The sequence below is a fragment of the Electrona antarctica genome, assembly GCF_951216825.1.
Source record: "Electrona antarctica genome assembly, chromosome: 18".
In the NCBI taxonomy this organism is placed as follows: domain Eukaryota; kingdom Metazoa; phylum Chordata; class Actinopteri; order Myctophiformes; family Myctophidae; genus Electrona; species Electrona antarctica.
The window spans coordinates 31,981,029-31,996,177 of NC_136799.1; the positions used below are offsets into that span (position 1 = coordinate 31,981,029).

General features: G+C 41.7%; 1 protein-coding gene across 1 annotated transcript; it reads left to right on the top strand.

The window, feature by feature from the left end:
- LOC306942419 (cleavage and polyadenylation specificity factor subunit 3) lies at nucleotides 1-14,835 on the top strand. Its single transcript, XM_079528282.1, has 18 exons — nucleotides 1-234; nucleotides 453-516; nucleotides 743-840; nucleotides 2,359-2,487; nucleotides 3,518-3,695; nucleotides 4,185-4,274; nucleotides 4,696-4,846; nucleotides 5,127-5,302; nucleotides 6,376-6,534; nucleotides 7,114-7,260; nucleotides 8,053-8,205; nucleotides 8,658-8,766; nucleotides 8,948-9,046; nucleotides 9,221-9,315; nucleotides 9,862-9,949; nucleotides 10,784-10,850; nucleotides 11,408-11,504; nucleotides 12,295-14,835. The coding sequence occupies exons 1-18, from the start codon at nucleotides 164-166 to the stop codon at nucleotides 12,394-12,396; spliced, it is 2,073 nt and encodes a 690-aa protein (XP_079384408.1). The 5' UTR covers nucleotides 1-163; the 3' UTR covers nucleotides 12,397-14,835.
- Nucleotides 14,836-15,149: the final 314 nt, after the last annotated feature.

The following is a 15,149-nucleotide window of genomic DNA, read 5'->3' on the forward strand; positions in this document are numbered from 1 at the left end:
CGGAAACGGCCCTAGTGGAAGACCGCCCCTCTCATTCATTAATTCATTCATAAACAAAGCCTTGTATCTATGGCTGCATTGGCTGGCATGATGATTTATGATTTATGTTTATAGCGGCTCCCTTGTATGCCTGGCCTGACCGCTGACCACGTACTGACCAGCCATGGCTACAAAACGCAAAGTAGATGTGATGATCCCCGCAGAGGAAAGCGACCAGCTCCTTATTCGACCACTGTGAGTTATCTTTATAGATTTCAGTTTAGTAGGCTTGATTTTAAATTTGCACGAAATGTTTAATTTGAGTTGTTTTTAATTAACCGATGTAACCCTTCTCAGATTGACCCGGCCTGAATGTGCTGACTGGGCGGAGTTATTTGCGGTGGTGGTGCTGACATTTGCTCGGTTCTCGCATGCGTAATTAATGTGTAAGCAATCTAATTTGTCCCCTACAGGGGTGCTGGTCAGGAGGTTGGCAGGTCATGCATCATCCTGGAATTCAAAGGGAGGAAGATCATGGTAGGTTCACTGCTTATCTGTCTCTATGTGCTGCCAGCTACTGTAGGGTTGCCTATACAATTCATACTATGCAGAGAGAGAGATTATGCTTCTGGGAAGCACTTGAGGCTCAAGCACTTCCACTATTGTGCGTTCTCTATGTGTGTGTGTGTGTGTGTGTGTGTGTGTGTGTGTGTGTGTGTGTGTGTGCGCGCACGCGCGTGCGTGCGTGCGTTTGTGCGCACAGCTGGACTGTGGCATCCACCCTGGCCTGGAAGGAATGGATGCTCTCCCATACATTGACTTGATTGACCCAGCTGAGATAGACCTGCTGTTGATCAGCCAGTGAGTTCCTTTCAACATTTATTGTCTCCACCAGGCCGAAGGCATGGGGAGAGAGTATGTTTTGCACTCCGTCCGTCCGTCCGTGTGTCCGTCCGTCCGTCCGTGTGTCCGTCCGTGTGTCCGTCCGTGTGTCCGTCCGTGTGTCCGTCTGTGAACAGCTAATCTCCGGCACCGTTAACCCGGTCGATGCCACATTTTGCACACGCACTCCCTGGATGCCAACGATGAACCTCTGCCCCAAAATCTCCAGAACGGTCTGTTATAGCGCCACCAGGAGGCCGCTTTGTGCAAAACAAGTTTTTGGACAGTACACCTACAGATTTTGTCCAAACATCACGCAAATTGGTACACAGTCTCTCTAGAGCCATTCAACGAAACGTGTTTTTCAGATTTCTCAGACTCCATCCTGATTGGCTAAGATTGGCTTCCAAAGTTCACAGGAGTGCTCAGTTTCAAACAAAATGCTGCAAATCATGAACACATCGTGTGATTTCCGTGACATTGCGCACGCACATTCCCACTAGGCCGAGGAAGAAATGCCACGTGAACATTTTCAACTCAGCCTCATGGTGGCGCTATAAAAGTGTTTTTACCTCCAACTGCACGGATTTGTGGATAACTTTGTATGCCAACTCCCTAGAGGCCAAGGAAAAACCTTTGCCTGGAATTTTTCACATCTGCTCTTTATAGCGCCACCAGGAGGCCGACATATGTAAAACACATTTTCTAATATTACTCCTTCAGATGTTATCCAAATTTCACGCAAATCGGTACACATGCTCTCCATAGTCATGTGATCAAGACGGGTTTGTTTGATTTCTCATAATCCACCTTCATTGCTTACGATTGGCTTCTAAACTTTTCAGGAGTAGCCCGCTTTGTACCCGTTTTGTACAAATCGCCACAACGACTCAACGCAGCATCCGATTGCGGTGAAACTGTGCATGCATATTCCCATTAGGCTGAGGAAGAAATGCCACTTGACAGTTTTCAAATCAACCTCATGGTGGCGCTACAACAGGCCAAGCCGTGACACACACACACACACACACACACACAGTCACACACACACACACACACACACACACACTTATATTGCTCCTAAACATTTTGCCAAACATCACACTCACACTCCTATCCTCCTGGTGGAGACCTGTGCCCAGAAGGGCACTTTTTCTAGTTCTACATGTTTCGGCTTCTTGCCTCCGCCTAGCACTTTCCCTTTTATATTTTGTTTTCGTTTGCATTGTTTTAATACAGTGCTAAATAAATCAAATCAAATATAAGCTCAAAATGTGTCACTTTGCGCAGCGTTTCGAGGGTGTATATCTGCTACCTTTGATACTGCTATTTTTTGTGTGACGCTGTGGTATGATCAATTAGGGCATTATTAAAAGAAAAAAATTGAGATAAGATGTTTCTGCCCGATAGCAACGATATGATTATGCACTCTTTCTTTTTTACTGAAAGAGTGCAGTCTTTACATGTTTTATTTAAACATGCGTCTCCTTCCACCAGCTTCCATCTGGATCACTGTGGAGCCTTGCCGTGGTTCCTCCAGAAGACCAGCTTCAAAGGCAGGACCTTCATGACCCATGCCACCAAGGCCATCTACCGCTGGCTGCTGTCCGACTATGTCAAAGTCAGGTTGGGAACCCTTTACTGTTGTTTGTTGTAATATTGTGTCATAATGCAAATAAACCTTTTTTTGAGGGGCCCCTCCTATATACAGGTTTAATGTTGGTTTTTAGTTCAATGTTCGTTTTAAAAACGCCATTGACAATGAAGGGAAAATGTACGTGATCTTGTCCCTAACACAAACATGAAATGCCATTAACAATAAAGATAATTTAATGTTTGTTTTGTCACCGTTTGTTTTATATCACCATTACATCACATAATCATAGCAACATGAGTTAGACTTTAATATATTATTCATATTAGCGACCCTCACACGGATGTGATTTTTATTTGTTTATATCAATGCATTTTGTTGCACAATGGTGTCGAGCAACAATAGCAGAAATAGCGGATCTATAAGCTCACAATGTGTTTTATAGATTGTCTATTTTCACTTATTTATCACATTTCTGGAAAGTGTTTGACACTTGTTTCTTAGAATGACATGCCCAAAATAAGGGTGGCTTATTAATCGATTACTTTATTAAATGATCGGTTATCAATATTATTTTTATAATGAATTAGTTTGATTAACTGTTGTACCTCTAATATATACTGTTTACAGAATATCTGAGGTAGAATAGAAGTGAAACACTTGCCCTCCACCACAGTTATAGTAAAGCCAGGGAGGGATCATGTTGTTGTCACTGTGCACTAATGACTCGTGGTGGGTGATGGCTTGAACCTGCTTTGGCAATGTAAACGTATGTTTTCTCATGCCAATAAAGCCCTTTGAATTGAATTGAATTGAACCTTTGAGAGATGACACGTGAGGCCCTATTTCCGTCAGTGCTAAACCCCTTATCCCTAAACTTTTAGGTATAAGGGGTTTAGGGCCCATGGTGTTCTACTCCTTCACCTGGTGGAGGGAGGGTTCGCAATGACAGTGGCCGCCCGAAGTACAGAGCAACCAATCAAAAATTAAAGATGATAGCTAAATACGAATATTATGATGTAATTATAAAGGCACCTATAATCATTCTCTCATCTTCTCCAGCAACATCTCAGCAGATGACATGCTGTACACGGAGACGGACCTGGAGGAGAGCATGGATAAGATTGAGACCATCAACTTCCATGAGGTCAAGGAGGTGGCTGGTATTAAGTTCTGGTGCTACCATGCCGGTCACGTCCTGGGAGCTGCCATGTTCATGATTGAGATAGCTGGAGTCAAGGTGATCGGAGATTGTTTTATTTATGTGAAATATATTATTCTGCTTCTTATATATTTCTACTTCAAATGTTGGATGTTGGCCCATTGTGTTTAATAGTAATGTCTGTTTTATACATTATCTGTAATTTTCTTGCATCTGTTGTGCATTACTGACATCATGTGTAGCGGTGTGAACTTTGCCTGTGTTGTGTGTTCTGTGATAGTCTGACAGAACTCGCCCAAGTCTTCAAACAGGATCGGCAGCAGCCATTTATTCACTATCACTGTCACAATGTCAGACCCAGCGCAGCTTCACATCAGAATAGAATCACACATGTGCATTCTCAGAGGTAGACTGACGTTGTTCTACTACTTAACAAAAAACACAATGAACAAAATGTTCCCGGTCTCAAGGTTGAGAATAACGTAATACAGGTATTGCAAGTGGAATCACCTTTTCTCTGTTACACATGCACATTCAGTAATACAGGTTACATTTGTTCCTCCATAGCTGCTGTACACTGGGGACTTCTCTCGACAGGAAGACAGGCATTTGATGGCAGCAGAGATCCCGAGTGTCAAACCTGATATCCTCATCATAGTACGTCACGTTAATTTAGCAAACAATATATTTTTTTATCACACCCACCAGTTCATTAAGTATACCTGACCCACCTGAACTGAAGACGCACCCACAGCTGTTGTTGTATGTATGTTAAAGGGGTTAGGGGAGGGGATGATATTGTGATGTCACTAACGTGGTGGAATTTCGATTGGCCGTTTTGACTCAAAGGCTTTCAGCTTTCAGGAAGAAACCATAAATACACAGGGAAGACATATGTTAATATTCTAGCCACACCTGGGGGTTTATTAGAGCAATGTTAACTCCATAGACACATACAAAACAGAAAAAGTACAAAAATCACGGCACTCCATCTTTAAAAGTTACAAATAGTGTTTGGTTTGATTGATCTTTTTTCAGGTGATTATAATGTAGTTATTTATTAGTTTTTGTTTTTCAGGAGTCCACTTATGGTACCCACATCCACGAGAAGAGGGAGGAGCGTGAGGCTCGTTTCTGTAACACCGTCCATGACATTGTCAATAGAGAGGGACGCTGTTTAATCCCGGTGTTTGCTTTGGGCAGAGCTCAGGAGCTGCTGCTTATCCTAGGTGAGATATTTATTGTGTTATCCTTGACGATTTTAATACATACTTTTTTTGATATGTGTTTTTTCGTACCTTTTTTTAAAATAATTCAATAAAATAAATCCTATGCTGATACAGTATTTTTGTAAAGCATTGCACCGCACTTATTTAACCACAGTAAACTCTACGAGCTCATCAACGCATTACAACCCTACTTACGCTAGTGTTCAAGTGGTTAAAGGTTTATGCACGTATACTCAGACAGAAGGGCCCATAAAGAAATGGTTCTTATTTTCCTCTGTAGATGAGTACTGGCAGAACCACCCAGAGCTCCATGATATCCCAATCTACTACGCCTCGTCCCTGGCCAAGAAGTGCATGGCTGTGTACCAGACCTACGTCAACGCCATGAATGACAAGATCCGCAAAGCCATCAACATCAACAACCCCTTCGTTTTCAAGCACATCAGCAACCTCAAGGTACTGTAGGGACAACCCACTGAAGTGAGTGCTGAATCACCTTCGCGTTTGAGAAAATGGTCACGCCCCCTCCAAGTACAGTTTTAGACCGCGACAGAGGGGCGCCGTCTCAAGCAAACTCTCAAACCACGAGAGACACTACTGGCCGTGTCGAACATTGAAGTTCGCTTAGCCGACTTCAGCTCCGTTCGAGTTGCGACCCGATATGGACAGAATAGTAAATCATGTTCTGGCGAAATCGTTTGCCCCATAGAGTTAGGTTTGCCCCGACTGCCCCCACTCAAAGTGGCTACTGGCCAATCACAGCGCGTCTTGCACCAGTGCACTGGCCAACCACAGCACGTCCTTACTCAAACACGAAGGCGATTCAGCACTCGCCCCACAGACCAACAATATGCCGATAGGTTGATGGAGATGGAGTAAAAAAGCACCGTCACTGACTGCACCATGCCATTCTTCCATCTTTCCCTCCCATTCCAGCCTATCAAAGTGGGCAGGGGTGAGGTGGGTTCGGGGAGTCAGGCCAAGTAGTAGCCTGACCAGTTTGTTTTGGGAAGTCTGGAGCCTTGTTTTAAGGGCCTGTGAGGTGCTGCGACAGTCCGACAGAAGTTTTCATGTAATGCAGCTAAGACTATGGTGATTACTAGTATTATTGCCATCACCTGGGTTGAGCAGACATGTAACTTTCCCGACATTAAGCTGTGTATGTGTTCAACAACACAGCCATGCAAAATAACATTGACAGCTATGAGATGACGCAACGGTTGCTAAACTATTTGGATTGTCATTGAACAATTGCTTTTGGGGTGGGGTTTAGCGAAGAGCAAATTAACCATTTGACCAAGGACCCCCAGGTGTCTATACTTGGTCCCCTCCTTTTTTCTTTTTCCTGCTACATCAAATAGTCTTTACCAAAAGTAGCAGATCTGCAAGCTCACATGCAGATTGTCATTGTAGATCTACTATTTTCGCTGAATGTTCAGCTATTATGACAGAAAAGGGATGCTATGGTTCATCTGGTTATCAAATAATCAACGTTACAAATTTTCCTCCACTGGCGTGTCATTTTCCAGAGCATGGATCACTTCGACGACATCGGGCCCAGCGTGGTCATGGCGTCTCCAGGTATGATGCAGAGTGGGCTGTCCAGGGAGCTGTTTGAGAGCTGGTGTACCGACAAGAGGAATGGAGTCATCATCGCCGGCTACTGCGTGGAGGGGACACTAGCCAAGGTCAGAACGTTAGTAGAACAGGTTAACCCATTTAGACCTGAAGACGTATCCGTGTCACCTTAGCTTTTAGTTTGAACCACTTTAACCATTATTTTAAACTTTAGCCGTTCAAAAATAGCACGCTCATACGTGCTTGTAGATCTGAAAAATCGTGAAAATGAGTGTAAATCTTTGAATATGTATTTGTTCACAGTGAACGCTTTTAACTCAAATACAGTATATGCTTCTGGGAGGTCCCTGGAACAACATATTTTCAGATGGGGGTCCGCAGGCAAGGTTTGACCACCAGTGAGTGCACCACTGATACGCTTTTCAGAAAACTGTCAGGATTTGGAAGCCATTTTGTAGAATCTAACTAAACTCACATCCACATATCTTCATGCTGCAAATTGCAAGAGCAGTGAAATCGTTTAGAAAGAAGGGCAAGAAACATCATACCTAAATAAATCTAAATCAGAACATTGTGCGGGTGTGTGTGTGTGTGTTGATTTATTTGATACAACAATCGTGCAAAATAGAGAAAATAGCCAATTTAAATATATATATTGTAAATGTTGCACTCCTAATGCATTTTTCCAGCATATCATGTCTGAGCCAGAGGAGATCACCACCATGTCTGGTCAGAAGCTGCAGCTGAAGATGTCAGTAGATTACATCTCCTTCTCTGCCCACACTGACTACCAGCAGACCAGCGAATTCATCAGGGCACTCAAACCTCCTCACGTGGTAGGACAACCTAAACCTGAATGTGTCACTCTCTGTCATTCATTTCTCTCCAAGGCGGTGTACAACGTGCTTGTAAGGTACCTAATGTAGGATTTATGTAGTCATATATCCAGATTTATCCAGAGTTTCCCTGAATTCCTTCTTCTTCTTTTGTTCCTTTTTTTTAACAATATTTAATTGACAGGTATGAGAAGTAAAATGCAGTTAGTTTAGTTGTCTTGGTCTCTAAATTCCTGCCACATGAACACAATGTCTCCAGCTTCCATAATGCCTCCTTAAAAGGCTTAGGAAACAGTAAGAGAGGGGTGAATCTGTTCCCTAAACTCAGATGTGATGAGGAATCTTCCATGTCTATTCATTCGTATTTAGCTTTATTTAGACTTTGCGTCTTTGTATCTTTTGCATCCGGCCGTGTGAACGCAGCATATGAACGGTGTGAATTTGTTCAAGGCCATTAGATAAGATTTTTGCCCATTGCACCTCCTTCCAACTCCTTGCCATGCAGTCTCTGGTCTCTCTCTCACTCTCTCTCTCTCTCTCTCTCTCTCTCTCTCTCTCTGTCCTAAGGGGGTGGAACCTAAAAATTACTATATAACTTTATGTACCACCATTTTGTCTTTTATGCTGTTTGAATATCTGCTCTGTGCACTTGGTACACAGCATCACGTGTACATGGAATACATTTCACAACGACAGTTCCTTGTTCATTTCTTTATTTCTTATATGTTATAGTGTTCCGAAAAATAGCCACATCAGATGTTATAAGCGTCATGCGTTATCCTTGGTGCTCAGATCCTGGTCCACGGTGAGCAGAACGAGATGGCTCGTCTGAAGGCCGCTCTCATCCGGGAGTACGAAGACAACGACCAAGTCCACATCGAGGTCCACAACCCCCGCAACACTGAGGCCGTCACCCTCAACTTCAGAGGAGAGAAACTGGCCAAGGTAAGTAAGGGCTGTGAAAATGGCCACGGTAAAGGCTATGACTGAGGCTATTACAAGTGGGCCCCCAAATAATTGGTAAATCACTACGATTTTGAATAATAGCATTTATTATAAAGTTAAGTGGTCAGATGGGTGGGTGACAGACGCTGTAGAGATTTTCAAGTGGGCCCTTATCCAGAAAAGGTTGGGAGCCACTCTAATTGAGATGTCTGTCTCTCCTTCCCTTCCTCCTTCCCTCCCTCTCTTTCCCACTCAGCAGCACTGTTCATTGTTGTGCATTGTTGTGCATTACTGGAATGATTAATGATGTACTGGAACGTGACACTGTTCCAGCTCTGTTATTTATTTTACTGTAACACCACATCATGTTGATTAAGTGGACCTTTTACATCCTTGTGATGGCCTACTGATTAAAAGGAAGGAGAGGTCTTGAATACTGCCCCTCTTCTCAGGTGATGGGCTCTTTGGCTGACAAGAAGTGCTTCCAAGGCCAGAGGGTGTCTGGCATTCTGGTGAAGAAGAACTTCAACTATCACATCCTCACTCCCTCAGATCTGTCTAGTGAGTACTGTAGCTGACTGCCACAATTATGTAGTACTAAGAGTACCACTGCATAACCATATGATGCATGCTGAGGTGAAATGCCATTTTAAGATTTGCACACCACAGATCTTCAACCATCTGATTCTAGACTGAATGCTTTTGTAATTATATTGTGACCCAAGCGGTGTGTGTTTTGCAGCTTACACTGAGCTGGCGATGAGCACTGTAAAGCAGACACAGGTCATTCCCTTCACTGGACCGTACTCTCTGCTAGTCTGTCATCTGAGGAACCTCGCTGGTGAGGCTGTGGTGTAAATTACCATAAATCACAAATTAATAACAATGTGGACAAGCAACTGTTATTTATGCAATTTTATTTCAAGTCCATTTTTCATGTTTACTTGCCCAACTACATCTCAATGCATTCAGAGCAGTGTCATATTGTTGGTTTGAACCACGTTGACTGTCACAGGTGACGTGGAGGAGTTGGATGAAACGGAGAAGAAAACAATAAGGGTCTTTAAGAACATCAGTCTAGTCCATGAGGTCGGCATGGTGATGCTGGAGGTGAGAGGTCATGTGCTAGCTAGGCTTATAGCACTCAACAGACTGTGTCTTTTTGTTTTATTGGAGATTCCAGGTGCACACTTATTTTATGAGTTTCCAGGTTAGAAAGACATCATGTACATAAAAAAGGCGAAATACAAAGAAAATACAAATGATTAAAATAACTACTGCAAAGACCAATACAATTCTCCATGCAGCCCATCTCGTCTGCTGGATATGAAAGTAGTACAAAATAATGTCTGTCTTACTTCAGAAAAGTGAATAGTAATACTGTTGCATTTGTTAAAGGAGTTCTGTGGTTTCCTCACAATGCAGCCACTGACCTGAGGTCATCAATGTATTGTAACCACTTAAGCCTGACACATCATACAATGAATACATACATACAGCTTGTAGACTTGCGATTGTTGCCTGGCAACACTGGCGTACAACGCCTTGGCCCTGGCGTTTGGAGCACTTTCACCTATAACGACATGCCCAAAATAGGGTTGCCAAGGTTTCTAACCCCTAATTCAAATCCCCAATCTCTCCCCCTCTCCTCTGTAGTGGATTGCCAACCCTTTGAACGACATGTATGCTGATGCTGTCACCACAGTGGTGCTGGAAGTCCAGTCAAACCCCAAGGCTCAGAAAGGTTGGTTTGGACCTCGTCTTTGATGGAAATGTGTATGTGGAATTGGAATTGAGTATGTTTTGTCCAATTTGAAACTGTTCACCATTGCAGTATCATTGAAGTTTATGTCTTAGAAAGGAATGGAAGGAATGTTTACTGAATGGGTGGTGATGCAGGCATCTTTGTTGGAAATGAACTGCCCATAATACAATGGCACTCAGTTCTGTTGTGTTTTGCTGTATGCAATCAAAAGGACTACAACTACAGTATTGATTATTTTCTTAGCGATTTTTCTATCAATTACTTTTTAGTGTTTATTTTATATGAAAGTGAAATATCCCTTTAATATCTTAATATTAAGATTATTATTAATATGAATTAATTATTTAATTTAATATTATTATTAATATTAAGATCTCACAACATGAGCATGTTGCGATGCACAACACATCATGATGCGATGTTTTGTAAACTTCTTATGTAGAGCTGGTAGTTAAACAATCTTTGCCATTTCTTGTAAGATTCCTGCCTGACATGCTGTAGGGATGGGATGTATTATTAATTGATCATTTTATTAAATGATCGACTATTGGTTGTTTTTTGAGTGGTGTAAACCACTCCTACAACTGGCTTTGTTAGTTTACGTGTCTGTTCGTACCAAAAAAGTTAGTTTACGTGTCTGTTCGTACCAAAAAATGAGCATGGTTGCTATGGTCACCCAGTTCACACGGGTGTGATTTCATTACGTCAGACCACAGTTGATCAGTCTATATAAGACCTTACACCACTCAGTTCACACGGGTGTGATTTTTTTATAGTTCAATGAACTGTTTCGTCCTTAATCTAATATGACAGTTATGGAGGCCCAGAGTACCATCATGGACATGGATGTCTACCAGGCCAGACTGGAGGTCATGTTGCAGTTGAGTATCACAAATTACATTGTTATAGAAAATACATGAACAATAATTGTGTTCAGAAAGACACATTTTAACCCATTCAGGACGGGAACCCCTTAGGTGTTTTAAGCATTATGTTATACTTTAGCTATTGAAAAATAGCAGATGTACAAGCTCATAGAGCAGCACCGAGTGCCGCGCTATGAGCTTGTAGATCTCCTATTTTTTTTAAATCGTGAAAATGTGTGAAAATCTTTGAATATGTATTCTTTTACGGCGAACGTAAAAGAATACATATTCTGGGGGGTTCCTGGAACAACATATTTTCAGGTGGGGGTCTGCGGCCAAATACATATCATTCTGGGGCTCCTTGACATGAAAAGGTTTGAGAACCACTGATATAGAAACATAGGTTTTTCAGAGAACTAATGATTTGGAAGACATTTGTAGAATCTGTTGTCAGGTCAAAATGGATATAAATACAACACAGCACACAAACAACCAGAAAACAAACAAAAGCCCAAATGTATACATGCACATAAGTAACATGAACATGTGTCTTCCCTTCCTGAACCCCCAGGGACATGTTTGGGGAGGACTGTGTGGATTTCAGCGACGGTAAAAACCTCACCGTGACCGTAGATGCGAAGACGGTTCAGATTTGCCTGGAAACGAGAGTAAGAAGCACGTTCCCTTACACGAAAGTAGCCGATCGGGTTGAGTTGTGAACTTGTTGAGTAGATCTGTTATTTCCAGTATAAATGATGACTTATTTATTGTCAGATTCGCATCATCAGTACTAGCACCATTTGCAACACTGAAGACAAAAGAACAAACAAATTACAAGCATTAAACATAACATCACAGTCACATAAATTATAATACAATGAGGCCCGTCAACAAATATATTTGGTCTGGGATTACGCTCCATATTTAATTTTCAGGATTGACTGGTGCACAAAAGAGTGCCTTGGTCTAACCTTATGAAATCATTTTAACCCTGTACATCCCGTTTAATGGTAACAATTCATATCCACTGTTCATGGACAATGCTAGCTGTAATATGTTAACACTGGGGATTTTACAGTAGAGATTGGGGTCCCAGACATAACATATTTGTATTAAATGTGGGTCCATGGGCTAATCATAATGCATCAAACATGGAGGCATTGAAATTAAAAGGGTTGCACATCACTGCATTATAGGTAATGTTATCTGCACTATGGATGTTAAGTTGTGGATCTGCTACTTTTGATTATTTTTTGTGATGCTTGTATGATCATTGATCAAGTAGGGCATTAATTTAAGAAAAAACGAAACAAAATGGAGATAGCAACAACTAAAATGACACAGAGGCGTTCCCAGATTGAAAGAACAACGTATATGTGTATAAAACGGGTATAAAATGGGTTAGTGGATGCTGTGGATGTTTCTTACTTTCTTCCGTCCTCTGTCCTCTCCGTGCAGACGGTGTGCTGTGAGGATGAAAGCACAGAGGAGGACTCTCTGAGGGAGATGGTGGAGCTGGCTGTACAGCGACTCTATGATGCCCTCAACCCCATCATCTGAACCACTGCTTCCCAACACGTTTCATTTCAAGGACCACCAGTTTGATATGCATGAGACCATTTGTTTTTTTAATTTCTGGAACCCCCAATCCACACGGTAAAATCATCCTCAGTGTTAAAGGTACTAAGTGACATGTTTTGGTTAAAACAATTATTTATTGTAACATTTTAAAGGTCTATATTCTGATAGTAATCATTGCTAGTTCTGCACCGTACACATATCCGTCCGACACAAAAATACGGGGCGTGCCCACTGCCCGTTGCAGAAGTTAGTTTGGGGTAAAAGGATTCAAACCATACTTTAGGCAAGGTTCCTATATCATTATAAGGGTTAGTCATGTTTGTCACATTTACAAACTTGGTTTGTCAACATGAAGAAAACAATTCATGACTTTTATGTGGCCTTGGTAAGCATTGATTTATCAAGTAACAGTGAGCAAATGGCTCATGAACGTGAAGGATGTAAGGATATGTAGCAGTATTCATATTCAGTAGTGAAGCTATAGACTAGAGCATGTCTAAACTGGACTACAGATATTCACACGGCTTCTTGACAAAGTATTTCATTTCAATTCAGTATTTTATTAATTAGTCACTGCTTTATATGACCCACAGGCTGAATATCAATGAGTCAAAAATGATCAAATCAGTACAAAGACAGCATTGTATCACAAAGCCACTGACAGACATCTACAGCAACAGTAGAAGACTGATATCAAAATAACTTAAAATGTTGGCCTTTTGGGGGCCAGGCCAGTGTGTCAAACGTGTGAATCTAAAAAGCCTCTCTTTTGCGTAACATTGAATTAACATAATCTCCTCGACAGGGGAGTTTTAATTCTGTTCTGTTCCATACCCAAATACCTGAGATATGACATTATGAAACGGTTGTGTGCAATGCCACTTGGCTTTTAATGTAATGGTTGCTTATGATAGATGTATTGTTTTTCTTGTTTTGTATTAATTGTATGCCAAGCTGCAAGGAAATTTGGGCATAGATTACAGTTCATTATTGGCATTGACTCCCTTGCTGTTGAATGATTTACCTGTACTATGATGATTGAAAGTACAGTAGTATATTGTGTACAATGACCGCATCTGTAGTTCCCCTGAGGTATGGTCTGTAAAAAGTGAGTCTGGGTAAGTGGAGGAAAGTCCGTTCTCAGCTACTGGTTTCTCAGATCGTGTATTTAATTTAAAAGTATTGTGGCCTCCTGGTGGTGCTATAATAGGCCAGTGTGAAAACCTTTGATAGCAATTGGATGATTTGAGCTATTTTTTTTTGCAAAAATCCACCTGTTGGTGGCACTGTAACAGGCCAATGTGAAAAGGGTGGGATTTATTCCTCAGCCTAGTAGGAAAGTGCATGAGAAATGTCGATCATGATTTGAGGCTTTTTGTTCAAAACGGGCCAATCTTGCAAACTTCGGAGGCCAATGTTAGTTAGGATGGAACATGAAATATTGGACAGATCCGTCTTGAGCACATGACTATAGAGATACTGTGTAACGATTTGCGGGATTTTTGGACATAATCTGGAGGGGTAATATAAAGAAATGTGTTTTGCAAAAGTTGGCCTCCTGGTGGTGCTATAAAAGGCAGATGTGAAAAATGCAGGTAAAAGGTTTTTCCTTGGCATCTAGGGAGTGCGCATGCAACTTTTCACGCAAACCGTTGAAGTTATAGGTAAAAAGGTGAAAATCTGCCTCATGGTGGCACTATAACAGGCCGTTCTGGAACAGGTTCGTCGTTGGCATCCAGGGAGTGTGTGTGCAAAGTTTGGCATCGACCAGGTTAATGGTGCCGAAGATTAGCTGGTAACAGATACTGGTTTTGAGACTTTGTCTTTTGCTTGATGCCATTAATTGTGTAAGTGTGAAGGGAGGAGAAGAAGGAATGCGAAAGGGTTGCACTTTCAAATTCAAATGCCCCTCCAGTACTTTGTGTTTCGTTGCCGTGTTAATGTAGTTTCATTGTACTGTATAGTTTGAGTGTTAAATACATGACTCAATGCACTGATTAGTTTGGACGTATTTTGTTTACCTTTTGATATTTAAGCTGTAAAGTGAAAGCACTAGACTTCTGTGATCAATGTTTTATTTTTATTTGAGGGCCCCTTGAGATGCATCATCTCGATTTCAAGAGGGTCCTCAAAATGTGGACTGAACAAGCACGAGAATGTTGAATGCGGCAGCGCACTCGCTTTGCTCGTGCCTCGGCAGCCTCGCTGATTTGCACATGCACATGCGTTTAAGTAAAATTTGTTTTCCATAAATATCTGTACAGTAAAACTCTAGTTCTAGTTGATTTTAGAGATGTTTGTTTTTATTATGTTCATTGTCTTTGTGAGACATTTTATACATATTTTTGTATTTGTCCTAGCTGGGACAAATTGTATGTGTGCATATAATTAGTAAATAAACATACAAAATGTTGTGAATGTGGCTTCCTCTGTCTTGACCTCCAAATACTATAACATGTGATTTAACACCTTGTAACATGTTTTCTGGTTAGGATTAAGAAGCCAACTATTCTTGCAACTATCTTCTGTAAGTAGAAGCAACACCTACATAGAAGCATTGCGACATCTTAGCCAACAACACGAAGAGCTCAAGTCTCAAGACCCTGATGTTAGATATCATAGGAGTGTGTGGAGGCTACTAGTGGTACCCGCTGCACTAGCTCTGTGCACACTAGTCTAGGAACCACCAGTGGTCCTTGAGGGGGTTCCGTGGTACCCAGCTAAATGATGGA

What these genes read in the sequence shown, in the direction of transcription:
- LOC306942419 (XM_079528282.1), top strand. Translation starts at nt 164, where the DNA reads ATGGCTACAAAACGCAAAGTAGATGTGATGATCCCCGCAGAGGAAAGC. An exon ending in AGCACATCAGCAACCTCAAG is followed by an intron (nt 5,303 to 6,375) that starts GTACTGTAGGGA and finishes GTCATTTTCCAG; the next exon opens with AGCATGGATCACTTCGACGA. An exon ending in TGGAGGGGACACTAGCCAAG is followed by an intron (nt 6,535 to 7,113) that starts GTCAGAACGTTA and finishes GCATTTTTCCAG; the next exon opens with CATATCATGTCTGAGCCAGA.